The sequence below is a fragment of the Bos indicus genome, chromosome 14 (genome assembly GCF_029378745.1).
Source record: "Bos indicus isolate NIAB-ARS_2022 breed Sahiwal x Tharparkar chromosome 14, NIAB-ARS_B.indTharparkar_mat_pri_1.0, whole genome shotgun sequence".
Classification (NCBI taxonomy): Eukaryota; Metazoa; Chordata; class Mammalia; order Artiodactyla; family Bovidae; genus Bos; species Bos indicus.
In genome coordinates this window covers 51,850-66,989 of record NC_091773.1, presented here as the reverse complement: position 1 = coordinate 66,989, position 15,140 = coordinate 51,850, and the positions used below count along the sequence as shown (strand labels likewise).

Sequence of the window (15,140 nt, the reverse complement as noted above, 5' to 3'; positions counted from 1 at the left end):
TCACATAACCTGTTCTGCACATTTTGGTGCAAGTCATTTTACATCAGGAAAGCAAGCGGTGCAGGCTGTGTCATTTGCTGTTTCGTAGGACCAGCTGATTCTAAACCTGGAAACCCTGAGAGCTGAACTGGACCAGATGAGAGTGCGAGGGGCTCCCTTCCACTATGGGTAGGCTGCTCCCCCGGGCAGCTCCCCTCAGCGCTGTCGAGTGTGACAAGGGCCTGTCTGGTGTGTGGACAGTATGACTGGGTGTTGCTCATGGTCGCACCTCAAGGAGCCTGTAGCTTCGTGACCAGCGAGAGGGAAGAGACAAGCATCGTTCCTTAGGGTCAAACTTGGTACCATGGAGTGGTAGTCACAGTATTGACAACACTCAAAACCACAGGCAGAGATTTGGAAGTGTGGGGGCGACCAGTTGATATTTGGGTGTATTCATTTGAGGGGCCTGACAGACTGTGACACTGATGTTTCGGAAGAGTCGCAGAAGGTTAATGACCTGTAGTCTTTTTTACATGAATGGAGACTGAGACATGACTTGCCGTTGACTGTGGTGGGAGGAATCACCTGGCTTGTGAATGAGGCGAGCAGATTACTGAGCATCCTGATTTTTTCTTCCTCATTGTTCGAGGGGTGGTAATTCTTATTAAGTATTTAAATGTTTCTTTGGCTTCTTCACGGAAAAATGGTCACAAGTGAGAGACAAACTTTAGCAAAGGTCATTAAGTGCTTAACTGGTGACATTCATTCATCTGTAGGAAATCGACTACTGCTTGAAGCCTGACTTAGGAGACAGTTTGGAGCCCATACGCATATTTCTGTGTTTGTGTACTTAGGGGATCCTCACAGTCCAGGGCCCCAACCCAGCCTTCTTCTAGAGTAAGGGGATATCATTTGAGACAAAGGCAGAGCCAGAAACTGGCAGGTGGAGTCCGAAACCACAGTGGGTGGAGTTCAAGGAGAGCACGTGCCCTGCAATATGGATAGGGGACATGGCTGGACTTGCTGGTAGAGCTCCCCCAAGGTGAGAGGCTGGTGCTGTCAGAAGTGGGGAACCCCTGCTCCCGGGATGGACAAGGTGAGTGTGAGGCAGACTGTGTAGACAGTGGAGAAAGAGGAGGTGGACATGGCCTCCTGCTCTTGGGGGTTTTTGGGTAATGAGGAGGGCCCTGGTGCCAGGACCCGAGGCCTGGCATGGTTGGGGGGCTCAGATGGAGAAACCTGGGGCCTGGTCACCAGTCCCCTGTGTGTCAGTGAGTGTGAGAGACAAGAAGAGGAAGCAGCCGCGGGGCAGGAGGAGCCGTGTGTTTCAGCTGACCCCACTTGGGCAGTGCTCTGGACCTCAGGTTCCCTGTGGCAGACTGGTCAGCAGACTACTCAGGAGATCGGGCAGTGCTACAATGCCCCCAGAAAGGCCAGCTGGCAGCGCTGCACGATGAGCTGTCAGAGGCAAGGACCCCGCGGCCCTCTTCCCGTCCCTGGTGGGCACCTTGTGAGGCACCTGCCCCCTCACACTGTGGTCCTGAGGTGGGTTTGGAACAAAGCACTGATAGGTCGCTTTATGTCTTCCCATTTTCCTTTTTCTGGCTAAGAGTTTACTTTTAAGGCATGCTTTTTTTTTTTTTCTTAAAATAACCAATTTGGATAACTTGTGGCCTACTGTGAGCTCCAGCATGGTACTAATTACCACAGTTTTGAAATCATCCTACGAGTAAATGGATACACATATCCATCAGCTTATAGTGAGAAGAATTCTCATTGGGAGTTTAAGTGCCTTTATCTTTTCACCTCATTCATGCCATGTGTTTGTTCATACATGTCTGTGTTTTGAGCTTCCATATTCAGTGAGCAGTTAGTTTGGGCCAGACATGGTCAGAAGTAGGACTCCAGCAGTGAATTAAAAACCGTGTGTGTCCTTTATCCACTGCTACGTAACGAATCATTGCAAAGCTTAATGACTTCCTAGGGAGCAGCTCACGGTCCACAGTGCCTGTGCATTGTAGCAGGCGGGCCTGGTTCAGGGCCTCCTGAGGGCACAGACACAGGAAGGCCCCCCAGGGCTGGATGGCAGGCTTTCAGATTCACTTGGCTGCTGGGGACAGGCCCAGGTCCCTGCCGTGTGGCTTTCCCATATGGCCTGACTCTCCTCGGAACACCCTCTAAGAGTGAGAGCGTGGGGTTTAGCCCGGGGCCTTTTGCACCCTGATCCCGAGGCCGCACACCTTCACTTCTGTTTGCAAGAGTGAGCTGCACAGTCCTGCCTCGCTTAGGGGCTGAGCAGGAGTTGCCCCTTCTGCCGCTTGAAGGGAGGAGGAGGGAAGAATTTGTGGACCCCTTTTTAAACCCGCACAGCCTGTCGAACAGTAATGAGCAGGGAAAGGAGACCAGAGTGCCCGAGTTGTCCAAGGAGGAGGGGACGATTGTGTGTGAACAGGGTGGCCAGCAAAGTGACACCAGGAGGGTGACCTTGAACCAGAGACCCCGAGGCAAGAAGAGAAGTAGCCACTTGGAGATAGAAAAAGGGTCGTGTCAACCAGTGGGGACAAGGGAGAGAGCGGGCCACATCAGGGAGGAGCCCGGGCTCAGGCCTCAGCAGCTTGAGGCCAGAGCCTGTTTCCTGAGGTGAGGAGGGCTGCCGGGACGGGGAGCTAAGAGCTGGGCCTTGGCCCTGTTGAGGTGGACAAGCCCATGGGGTGTCCCAGGGACTTGTGAGGAGAGCAGCTGAGTGTTCCGGCCTGCATCCGGGAGAGGACTCACTCAGCTCAGGGTGGACTTGGGGTCGTGGGCATACAGGTGGCATTGAAAGCCACGAGCACGGTAAAGTCACCAGGTGGGTGCCCGTGGAGAGAGATGGGGTGCAAGGGTAGAGCTGTGGGGAACCCTGCATTCCAAGGTTGAGAAGGGGTGCAAGCGACAGGAATAACTGCAGGGAGGGCAGGGCCTGGATCCCAGGGAGAGACATGCTGGGGCGGGTGTGGGGGAGGGCAAAGAGGGGAGGGGGCTTGGTAACATGGGTTCTTCAAACCCCCGGGGAGCTGCCCTGCAGGTTGGGGCACACCCACCGCCTGCTGGCAGAGAGCTAGGAGCCGGGCGGGAGGGGACCATAGAGGCTGCTCCCAGGGAGCTTTCAGAGACCCACAGTGGGTGCTGCAGGGAGCCCTGGAGGAGGACTCTGCTGGTTCCCCTTGTGCTATTGGAAGGCGAGAGAAGGGAGAGGATTTGCTGACCGGGCTGATGGGGGTGAACCCATAGGCAGCTGGTTTGCTAGAGCGGAGCAGGAATGATGGCAGGTGGTCCTGGAGCCAGCGAAGGGGGTAGCCCAGGCCTGGGGTGGGGTTGTGATGAAGACAGGAGGCGAGGGCACTGGCCACAGGGGACAGGGAGCCAGCAAGCCAGCACCTCGAGGCTGCCCCTCAGTCCCTTTGAGGTCATGTTTGGGAAAGAAGGCAGGACCTGGGTGACAGTGTGGCAGGGGGGACGTTTTCAGAGAGAAGGGTGTGAGGTGTGAGAGCTGGAGGGCGGGACGGGGCCCCGTGGGCCCTCTCCCGTGTGTCTCTGATGACAGAGCCACACTTGTGGTGCGAGGGGCCGTCCCCCAGAACAGCCCGAGGGCCTGTGCCCAGAGAGGAGAGCCGCAGGGGGGCTGGCCCTCCTGTCTCCTGGCTGACCCTGCTCGCTCCTGTCTGTGGGTGTTCAGACCAGCCTGGGAAATGGAGGGCTGGAAGCCTGCGAGGATGGCACTCTCTGGTGAACTGGTACCAGAGGTGACCGCTGATAGGGACCCAGTGGCTGCCGAGCTGAAGGGTTCTTTTTTCTTATTTTCCTCCAGCCTGGCTGATGGAGGCATGGATGTATTTTTGTAATTTTCAGTTTCTGTCTCTGACTCCATCAGCCCACCCTTTTGAATAACCTCATAGAATGCCTGCCGTCCTGGGTGTCACCAGGCCATCTAGGAACTGGATTCTCCCCCTGCCCGTTTCTTCAGTCCTGCTCGATTAAGAGATGGCAGTGTCTCATGAACATGGCCCATTTATCCACAGTCAGGGTTTCCATGTAAAATTGGGTTCAGTTCCTGATAGACTTGAGCTGCCCTGAATGTTGCTGACGAGACGTGGTCCTCTCGTGCCCAGATGCAGACCCTGAAGGAGCAGAACTGGGAGCACGCGGAGCAAGCGAGCATGCTGGCCGACGTGGCCCAGGCATTTGAGAGTGACGAGGGCGTGTCTGACGACGAGGGCGACAGGGTCACCCTCTTCAGCTCGGCCACTCAGCTGTCGCCCAGCGGGCAGGCCAATGCCAAGACTCTGACTGTGATGCTTCAGGAGAAGCTGGACACCATCAATGAAGAGATTCAGTGGGTGATTGCGAACTCGGCTCCCCAGAAACTCGGTTTCTCTGAGGAGCTGTCTTCTAGGGACATCTGAGTGTTCCATAGCAAGAAACCTGACCTCAGGTCTGCTTCAAGAATTTTCAGTTTTTAGATTGCCCTTGCTTATAGAGCTCGGTCAGCCAGGGCGTTCTATCCACGGTGTGGTGTCAGCACTCTGTGGCGGGGCGTTGTGGGGTGTTCCCCGTCAGCTCTGAGCCCCAAGGTGGGTGAGGTGCCGAGGCGGTGTCCCCTATGGCCCTTGCACCCTCCTGTGTCCCTCGGAGCCCCCCACGTTCTGGTGAAAAGCCAGCTGGTGAAAGCTGGAGTTTTGGGGTTGGCAAATTCCCACTCAGATCTGCATTTTCCTTTTTAACTTAATGCAGTGTGAAGATTGGCTTGTTGTAAGACAGTGGTCCAAGGACATGTGTTTGAGTTTTTCACATCTCATCAGTATATTTAAGATGTTTTCTTTAGACACCATCTTGGCAGTTATAACAATTTTCAAAACGGGATAGAATCCAAAGGCCTCCCTCGTGGTGAGCAGGGGGCCTTGGGTCTGGGTGCGGCCGGGTGGCTGGGGGCCCCGAGGCCTGCCTGGTGCCACACCTGCACAGCTATGCCCGTGTCCCGAGTCCACGATCAGAGTGGCCGCAGGCTGGTGACCCTGCACAGGACCAGGCAGAGCTGCTGCTCAGACTGTTCTCGCCACGTCAGCCCAGGCTGAGGTGCCCTTTCCTGTCGGCCGAGTGCGGGGATCCCGGGGAAAGGCAGGGGGTGAATGGGACAACCAGCAAACGCAGGTGGTGTCGCCTGCCCATTTGACGCCAAGACAGACAGCTTTGTGGGCCGTGTTTGAGCAGAGACGAGCTCAGAAAGATGATCTTTCTGCATCCCTGCAGGAAGTATGGAATGGTTATATATTAATATTTTTATTTTTACAGCAAGTTGTCAGGTAAAAGTGATTTTTCCTTATTTGACAAGTTGACTTGATGTAAATGGTAAATTCTGTCCATCAACTTGTAATCAACAGTGAAAAACTTTCAAGATGTATGAGTAGAAGTGAAGCTGGAGAGTTTACTGTCTGTAAGAATCTTGTATTTTAATTTGAAAATCATTTTATTTGCATAATCGTGTATTTAAACTGCTATATAAAAACATCCACCACACATTAGGGGAGAAGAGCAGAAACTGTGAATTCTAGGTTAATGCAGCACATTGACATGAACCCAGAAACTCACACAAAGCTGGTGGAGAACTTCATCAAGTGATGCGTTTGTATATACACAACCTTAAAAAAAAAAAAAAATCAACTCAGCACTTCATCTGGTCTGGAGACTTGTGTTTAGAAACTGCAGCTTGTTCGTGAATTGCTGTTTTGATTATACAGAGTTCCTGATTCCCAGTGGAAAAGACTTGAGGCACTGACATGCATCTCTGCCCTGAGAGCAGGGGAAGTAAGGGTTGTCAACTTGAGGTATCTCCTCAGAGGAAGAGAGTTGCCACCAGGGTCCCTGCAGAAGGTTAGAGTAAATAAGTGAAATCAAGCGTGAATGATCAGGGCCAGTTTGTAAGACTCAACGCTAAGTTATTCTAAGTTTGAGAATATTCAAAAGAGGAAACGTAGAACCTTTTGGCTGAGATGTTCATTGAGCAACTGTTTCTGGAATTTGCTAATCATGACACAGAATGCCAGCCCAAATTTATTGTCCAGACAGGTTCCTCTGCTGACAAAGGCAGGTGATGCATTTTATTCTATTTTAGGTTGATCGAAGAAGAGAAGGAGAACACGGAGCAGCGGGCCGAGGAGACTGAGAGCAGGGAGGGCAGGGGGAGCTTAGGCAGCCTCTGTCGTTTTAAATCAGTGAGCTCCCTCAACCTGCTTCCCACCTCCTCGCATGCTGGCTCCTGCCCGCCCCTGCCCAAGCCCAGAACGAGGCGGCACAGCCCGGCACAGGAGGGAGACCAGCTGGGCATCATGACTCTGGTATGTGTCGGCCTCCTCCCTGCCGCATCCCTCCCCCAGCACGCTGTTTTTTGTTTGTTTTTTGATTTTTCTCTTTATACCCAGAAGAAAATCAGGTACATTTGCTACGCTCAGAGGTCTAAAAGTTTTTAAACCGCCTAGTCTTTAATCATTCCACAATGGCACAGTGACAAATTAGTCTTGATATTTGGACCACCAACTTAGCATGTCATCATGAACTCAGCCAGAGCCTGCCTCTGTAACGTTGGGCCTGGCCTGTGCTGGGCACAGCAGCTGCAGGGAAGTTTCTGTTCTCAGGGAGCAGACAGCTTTGTGAAAGTAACTATAGGCAGCTGTCATGGCGTGGGAAAGTCGTGCAGCACATTTTCCATTGGGAATGCCTGGCTACAGGGTACAGGGCATGCGGTGGGAACAAAACCAAGAATCTACACTGGTCTGCTTGCTGATGGACCTGGCCACGCACTCCGGCCAGCTCTGCGTGTGAAACCAGGTTAAAAGCCCAGTGCCCCAGGGCCCCAGGGAAGATGTCAGGCTGCCTCACTTTTCCAAGTCTAAAACTGGGATGACGACCTAGGGCTTTTGGTGACAAAGTGTGCGGCTCTAAAGCACATGTTCCAGCTTTCTTGGGTGTTTAGCTTAGGTGTTGTGAGTGCATTGCTGTTTACCCCATGAAATCACGTGTACAACACTCTGCTTTGTAACTGGACTTGTATTATCTCTTTTTTCTGTTACCACCCATTTCATGTTAGCTGCATTGTTAGTCAGCTTATAATTAAATTAACCGTGAATCATTTTAGAGGCCTGTGAAGTGGTAACTAGTCCATTTTGTGGTCTTTTGACACTGTTTTTATAATTTGCATCATTGGCTAATTAGTTGATATTTAAAATTCTTTGACGATTTCTCTGTGGTTTCATGCTTGATTTCTTTCCGAATATTTATGAAAAGAACAGTTCTGTATGTTTTCCTTGCTGTTGGAGTTCTCTGACAGTGTGTCTGCTTTCATCATTGGTTTTGATTTCCTGTCTCATCCTGTTGTCTGCTTAGTCGTCCTCAATCCAGATCCACCCCCCCAGCCCCCGAGGCTGTAGTTTACTCATCCATCTCCCCTCCCCCGTCCCCCCACTTCCTCTGGTCATAGCAGTGCTGTGGTCCACAGCGTGAGTCCCCTTAGTCGGGTTTGTGCTTTGTCTTCCTGTCTCGTTAAATGGTGTTTTTCCCCCATAGCAGTAATTTGAATTGGTGTATCACTATGCATTTACAGGAGAAGGCAATGGCAACCCACTCCAGTACTCTTGCCTGGAAAATCCCATGGATGGAGGAGCCTGGTAGGCTGCAGTCCATGGGGTCACACAGAGTTGGACAGGACTGAAGGGACTTAGCAGCAGCAACACGCAGGTATAAGCATAATGTAGATGGATCCTAAACTACATATCATGTGTAATTCATAAATGAGATTGTGCTTACATAAAGAAATGATCCTCTTAAGTGTAGAATTAATGGACTTTTAGATATGCAGATGACACCACCCTTATGGCAGAAAGTGAAGAGGAACTAGAAAGCCTCTTGATGAAAGTGAAAAAGGAGAGTGAAACAGTTGGCTTAAAGCTCACCATTCAGAAAACTAAGATCATGGCATCTGGTCCCATCACTTTATGGGAAATAGATGGGGAAACAGTGTCAGGCGTTATGTTTGCGGGCTCCAAAATCATGGCAGATGGTGATTGCAGCCATGAAATTAAAAAGACGCTTACTCCTTGGAAGGAAAGTTAATGACCAACCTAGATAGGATATTAAAAAGCAGAGACATTACTTTGCCAACAAAGGTCCATCTAGTCAAGGCTATGGTTTTTCCAGTGGTCATGTTTGGATATGAAAGTTGGGATGTGAAGAAAGCCGAGCGCTGAAGAATTGATGCTTTTGAGCTGTGGTGTTGGAGAAGACTCTTGAGAGTGAGTCCCTTGGACTGCAGGGAGATGCAACCAGTCCATTCTAAAGGAGATCAGTCCTGGGTGTTCATTGGAAGGACTGATGCTAAAGCTGAAACTCCAGTACTTTGGCCACCTCAAGTGAAGAGTTGACTCACTGGAAAAGACTCTGATGCTCGGAGGGATTGGGGGCAGGAGGAGAAGGGGACGACAGAGGATGAGATAGCTGGATGGCTTCACCGACTCGATGGACATGAGTTTGGTTGAACTCCAAGTGTTGGTGATGGACAGGGGGGCCTGGCGTGCTGCGATTCATGGGATCACAAAGAGTCGGACACGACTGAGCGACTGAACTGAACTGAACTGACACAATATCCTTTCTGTGTTGGTGCTTGTATTTAAGACTGTAAATCTCATCAGCTTTTGCACAGTTAATGTCTCTATTAGACTCGTTAAGAAAGTATCTTCTATAGTTAATAAAATGTAAAGACTGCACCTGCTATTATGCTAGCTTTCATTCTTACATATTATCACAGGGAACTTGCTTTAATGAATTTATTCTGAGAAGTTTTAAATCAAATTCTATGTCAGGATTTTACATTAATGTCCAAGAGCTGGTTAGATTTGTTCAATGTTAAAATAGATATTATGGTAACTTCCTCATCAGTTAAATTACTAATTTAAAGTATAACATGTTTTTGATTAAGAGAAACTAACTTATAGAGAAATTTGGCTGAGAATAGACACCTGTTAAGGCCCTTTGTTGTACAGAATGCTGTGCTTTAATAAATCATGATGTTGTAATAGAATGGTATCTTCCTGAGTAATAATTTATAGTGTTTCTCTAGTAAATCTTGAATAGCTTATTTATCTTCTGTGGTCAAAAAAAATGTTCTGCTTCCAGTCATATGTTCTGTAAATCTTCATGTCACTTACATGTTTGCCATCATTTTTGCTTTACTGTATTTGCCTCTACGGATTCTTGAAATTTTAGCTTCAGAGTCGCAATGAATCTGGTTTCTCTTCATTTCTTTGCATGCATCTATCAGCCTAGTGATTTAAGGAAGCAGTGTCGAAAGGTAAACTATTTAGTAATGTAGCACGCCTTTGTTTCTCTGTGAAGTATTAAAGAGTCCTTATCGTTTAACATGAATGAACACTGTGTGATTATGTCCTGGTGAATAATTGACGTTTTAATGGAAGCGATGAAACTCACCCACCACTTAAAATGTGCTGATGGTTCTGTTGGAAATAGGTCATTCGTTGGGACAGTTGTAACAGTGTGCCTTTCTCCCACTTGTTTGCCTTCTGATCATCTCATGCATGTTTATAATAGACATAGTATTATTTCTTATTTTTAAAATGTTCTTTACTTATGTTTTTGGCCATGCTACACAGCTTATGGGATCTTAGTTCCCCAAGCAGGGATCAGACCAGTGTCCCGGCAGTGAAAGTGCCAAGTCTTAACCTCTGGACCACCATGGAATTTCCGCTTGGAGTTTTCATGTAAGAAATGACTGAATCAGAGCCATAGATGTTAGATTTGCGGGAAGCCAATTTAATGATGGTGGGTAGCAGTGTCCAGGAGACTCTGTGTGCCAGGCACGTGCTTTCCGAGTCTGTCATCTCAGCCCCAGGTGAGATCCAGATTGCTGCTATCCCCATTCAGCAGACATAGACACTGAGGCTTAGCGAGGCCGGGCACCCTGCCCAGGCTCTCACACCCAGCAGCACGGTGCGGACTGGTCTGATCAGAGCCTGGACACTTAACCATGGTGCTGTCCAGCCACCTTTCCTCCAGAGGCTCTCGTGTCCATCACGGCATCCCTGATGGAGAGAGCATCAGGAGGGAGCTCGCTGCCTCTCCCCTCGGGTCACTTGGATGAGCCCCTGTTGTTGGAGTCCAGTGCCCCAAGGGCTGGCCTTCCTTGTCCCTCTCCTGCTCCCAGCCCACTGACCGAGCACTCCTGGGCCTTCCCGCAGGACTGGGGTGGCTGTGCTCCAGTTCAGGCAGCTCAGTGCCCAGGAGCCCTTCTCCTGGGCACAGCAGACCAGCGCTGTCCCCCTGGGGTTGGTGACCTGGGTGTGCCACTCGCCTGCTCTGTGGCCTGCTTTGCCCTCCTGTTAAGTGGACACGGTGCTGCCCATCCTGGCCATGTGGGCACCAGTGGTGTGGCTCCCATCCTGGGTAGGGCAGCCAGGCTGTGGACCCAGAGGCCTTCCTCAGGAGAAGGCCCAGGCGAAGGGGCTGGCCACAGTCCCTGACTTTGAGGCAGGTGTTTGTCTCCACTGAGTCCATAGTCAACCCAGGTGTGTCACTTCCCTGCTCTGTTCGTTGCTGTTTTCTGATTTTTATAAATGCTTATTTTAACTTGAATTTGAGATCGATCCCTGTTCAGTTCCATGTGGATAATTTCTAGCCTTTGTAGCCTTCTGTTGTCTGAGGGTTCTTGTTAGAGCTCAGGAGAGGGTGCCCAGTTTATCCAGCTGCTGTTAAACGAGCTCAGCTGTATTTTGCACTGTCACTTTGTTGTCACCAAGCTCCCGTGGGACTGCACGGGATCAGTATTCTTTACAGAATCCCACTAAAAAGGCACAGGTTAGTTGGTTAAAACAACACACTCATTGTTTATAAAAATACATGCCATGCATGTCTCCTAAAACCTCCCCTGGCTTAACCACACACCCAGATGTGTCAGTGAGACCTGTCTGGACCCTGAGGGGTTAATCTGTTCCCCACACTGTTGCCACCACTGTCTTTCCTGTCCTCACACCCAGGACCAGCAGAAACGCTGGGAGTCCAGGAGAGATCATCTCTCTCTTTTTTTTTTTTTTAATTTGTTTATTTTTTAGTTGAAAGATAATTGCTTTACAGAATTTTCTTTTCTATCCAACCTCAACATGAATCAGCCATAGGTACCCATATATCTCCTCCCTTTTGAACCTCCCACCCCACTAGGGTGATACAAGATCATCTCTTAGTGAAGACCAGGGGGTGCTTTACGGAAACCACTGTGAGCGAATGACACTCGAACTGCGTGTAAGTACTTCAGTGAGTAGCCCCGAGTCTGTATGTTACCGAGAAATACGATCCAGGCACATGGTGATCGCGTGGAGGGGTTAGGTACCTTTTCTGTGTTTCTCTTGTTGTCATGGGTTCCAGTAACCTGCATCATCATTACAAATGATCTTGGGTGGTGGCACAAGCTGTGTCTTTTTCTCCTTCAAACAGAAAGGTCTGGATGGCTTTGCTGAGAGGTTTCATACTCTAGCTGTGGTGCTTCTGAGCAGCATCTGGCAATGAGCACAGTCCTTTCATCAGGGCAGTTCATGCCATGCAGGGTCCACGGTGCTGGCGTCGCTCTGCTGTCCTGCCCGGCAGGGCCATCTGGTCGCTGGATTCCAGAGAGGGCAGAGCCCAGCTGCAGGAAGGCTCCCATCCATGGTCTCTGCACTCAATCGGATGCTCTCGCTGCCCCATAGCCCTGCTTCTCTTGAACAAGACAGTCCTTTAAGATGGCATTAAGCTAGAACAAGGGGGTTTTTTTTGTACTTGGGGGAAAGCATAGCTAATAGATTTTCAAATAAGTTTCTGGTTATAATGTAACGCCTATGTGATTGCCATTTTCAAAACAGTCTATTGTTAGCCAATTGGACACTTACCTCACTCCCTCAGCTGCCAGCTATACGGGAAGAGGTAGGAGATGACAAGACCACCATCAAATGTGAAACCTCGACCCCCGCCTTACCGCTGTCCCTTCGGCTGGGCCGCCTGCACACGGGGGCGCTGCACACAGCCACCCATGAGGACCTCAGGGACGCCCACAAGTAAGCGGCCTGTGTGCCCGTCATCAGTTTCAGGAGCCCTGCGCCTCTTGTCTTGAAGGAGTTGCAAGGATGATTTTAAAGGAATACCCTTGGGTTTAGTGCCTGTGTTTAGTGGTGAACTTCAGGTGCTGGGGAAGAAGAGCTCAGTGACCTCAGTGATTTTAGAAAACGTCCTTCTCTACAGATTGACTCCTGTGGGAGCTTTCTTCCTGATCTTGGTAGAGGTCTGCCCGGCCCGGGGCATGTTCCTGACAGTGATGGCCCTGTGCCTCTCAGGTTCGCTCTTGAGGGTCCCTCCCTTTTCCTCAGGGGTCTCCTCTCAGGAGACTCTGTCCCCTCCTGTGACTGACACTGTCCTCATTGAGACCACCACCTAAGCTCCCGTCCTGAGCCAGGCAGCACTCGATGGAGGACACATGTGGTCACTTGGCCAGCAGACCTGCACGGTGACCGTCGCTCTCCTGCCATGGCCGGGGACAGTCACCCTGCAGGAGGTGGGGGGAACTGCCCAGAGCAGGGGAGCTTGCCTTCTGCTTGAGCGTTTTCACCTGCTGAGCAGCGACCCTGATGGAGGGTCGGAGTGCCCTCTGCACCAGCTGGCCTGGAGTCCAGCCCTCCTCAGGGGAGAGCTCGAGGCAGAGAATCTCAACTTCCTGGGGTGGTTCTCTGTGTCTCGGAGCCTGCATTGCTTGTGTGGAGTGTGTTTGGTGAAGGAGACTCCACTGTCTGCTTCGAGGTTGAGGTGTGGGTGTTGCTGGGTGCCCATTTCTATCAGTAGATCTTGTGGAGGGGTGTGTGTTTGTACAAGGGTGCCAGTTAAAGGTCCTTTTCTCTCCCTAAAGCTCGACAGGCTCTCAGGACAGCCCCGGGAACAACCCCAGCAGCGGCACGAGCAGGCAGGACTCGCTGCACAAAGCCCCAAAGAAAAAGGGCATCAATTAAGTCCTCCATCAGCCTCTTGTTTCGCAAGAAGGAAAAGGGCCGGCCTGAAGACCCCAACAAGGAGGCATTAGGACCAGGTGGGTGCTTCACCTTTCAGAGGGAGGAGGGCCTGCAGGCATCTCCCTTCTGTGTCTCCCCTGTTGTCCCCACAAGGCTCCAGTCACTCACGCTGGGGGTCCTCCTAGGAGCAGGAGTGGAAGAGGCGTCTGTCTTCTCAATGGGTCTGAGATGATCAGATGAGTTAATGAGTGGACGGATGGATTGATTAGTGAGTGGATGGTTGGATGAACAGATGGCTGGCTGGATGGGTGGATGGACGGAGCATGGAATGAATAAAGCAGATGATTGTACTCCAATGCTAGAAACATATTGTACGAAATCAATTGAGTAGGAGCTAGGCAATGATTGTTTCCTCCTAACAGTGACATGTGTTTGGAAACTGCCTAAGTGCTCATCAGTGAGGGGTGAAGTACAATCTGTGGACACCCCACAAGGAACAGCCCGCCCTCCTTCCTGCCACCTCCCCATCCAGGAGCTCATCTGCCCATGCCCCTACCCCACCCCACAGCCATGCAGGTCCTCCTGAGGTCCCCTCATCACACAGGGTTATCATTAGGCCCTCATCTCGCTTGGCTTCATCTCCTTGAAGACAGGGTATGTTCCTGCCTCTTCAGCCACAAATTTGTTGAGTCTTGTTTGTGCTGGGTGTGGGATTTACGGGGGTAAGTAAAGCAGATGTGATCTGGAGCACAGTTAAGTGACAAGAGAGAAAAAGGAGCAGGTTATTAAATGTGATCCCTGTTATTAATATATACAATGCTGCAATGGATGGTGCATTGATTATATACAAGATGCTGTGTGTGCCCCTTCCCAAGCACGTGTTGCCCCCTCCAAATTTACAGAGGAGGACACGGTGACGGTCACACGGTCAGGGAGTGGTGAGGGCAGGTTCACACCCACGCAGCAAGACCAGGCACTTTGCCAAACCCCAGCCACCTCTCTGGTGGATGCCACCGGAATGAGATGGTTCTGTGGCATGATGATTCAATGGACATGAGTTGGAGCAAATTCCAGGAGATACTGAAGGACAGGAAAGCCTGGAGTGCTGCAGTCCACGGAGTGGCAAAGAGTCGGACACACCTGAGTGGCTGAACTAAAACCTGAGTGTGTGCTAACCTGCTTCAGTCGTGTCTGACTCTGCGACCCCAGGGACTGTAGCCCACTAGCTCCTCTGTCCATGGGATTCTCCAGGCGAGAATACTGGAGTGGGTGGCCACGCCCTCCTCCAGGGCATCTTCTCGACCCACGGATCGAACCCACATCGCTTGTTATCTGAAGCACGGGCAGGCAGGATCTTTATCCCAAGCACCACATGGAAAGCCCCAGTGAATGGTGACAACTAGAAATGCAGAAAATAAGGGCTGCTTCTAAGTTAAACTGGAAGAGCAGCAAGCACGGGTTATAAAGAGGAAAACACATGCCACCCCGCGGAAACTGCGACAGCCAGACAGAGGCGGTTGCTGTGGGGCGCCCTAAGAGCCTTGCTCGTCGCCACCCTTTCACTCTGATCTGCAGGTCAGGCCAACAGGCCGCACCTCTCCTTGGGGGGCGTGCTGTACTTGAGGTGCACGGCCTGCGAAAGGACACCAGCCTGCTGACGCCAGCCCGCCACCAAACACCGCCAAAACCAGACCAGGAATCGCCAGGCCATGCCCGGGGGCCCGAAGGGCTTCCAGGACATCCCAGTGACGGGGAGGGTGGGCGTGATTGCGCGTGGGGCCTGGGGGGTAGGCTGAGGGGTGCGGAGGTCTTGGCCCATTCCCACCCCCAGCCACTCCAAGCCCGGCTGCGTTCGCTGAGCAGGGCCTGCCCCCAATCCGTTTCTCTGATCAGGGCCACGCCGCCCTAGAGGTGTCGATCTTCGGGACCTGCCGTGACCTGACTCCCGCGGCCCGCTGGACTCTAAACCTCCTTCGGGACTAGGCACAATGAATCTTGAGCGCCCATCTTGCTGGGCACCTGCCTGGTGCTGAAACACACCTGGAGCCATGGAGGCGCAGTCCACTGGAGCGCGTCAGCCCCGCCCCTTCGCAC

At 51.3% G+C, this 15,140-nt stretch overlaps 1 protein-coding gene and 1 pseudogene across 9 annotated transcripts in view; both read left to right on the top strand.

The window, feature by feature from the left end:
* Positions 1–14,775, top strand: part of LOC139186838 (liprin-alpha-1-like) — a 63,582-nt gene extending 48,807 nt beyond the window's left edge. For 3 of the 9 annotated variants that reach the window (XR_011570433.1, XR_011570432.1, XR_011570431.1), the window contains one exon: positions 6,128–6,198. Coding sequence is in view for 6 of the 9 variants with exons in the window: in XM_070802189.1 (XP_070658290.1) it covers positions 165–168; positions 1,311–1,524; positions 6,128–6,350; positions 11,236–11,316; positions 11,953–12,104; positions 12,289–12,380; positions 12,947–13,278 (1,098 nt within the window). In the remaining 3 variants the exon portion in view is untranslated. Of the gene's footprint in view, positions 1–88; positions 169–960; positions 1,076–1,310; positions 1,525–6,127; positions 6,351–11,235; positions 11,317–11,952; positions 12,105–12,288; positions 12,381–12,946 lie in introns of those variants that run through there. The other 6 variants (XM_070802189.1, XM_070802188.1, XM_070802190.1 and 3 more) reach the window with 5 other exon arrangements.
* LOC139186839 (liprin-alpha-1 pseudogene) lies at positions 3,008–6,198 on the top strand (annotated as a pseudogene).
* Positions 14,776–15,140: the final 365 nt, after the last annotated feature.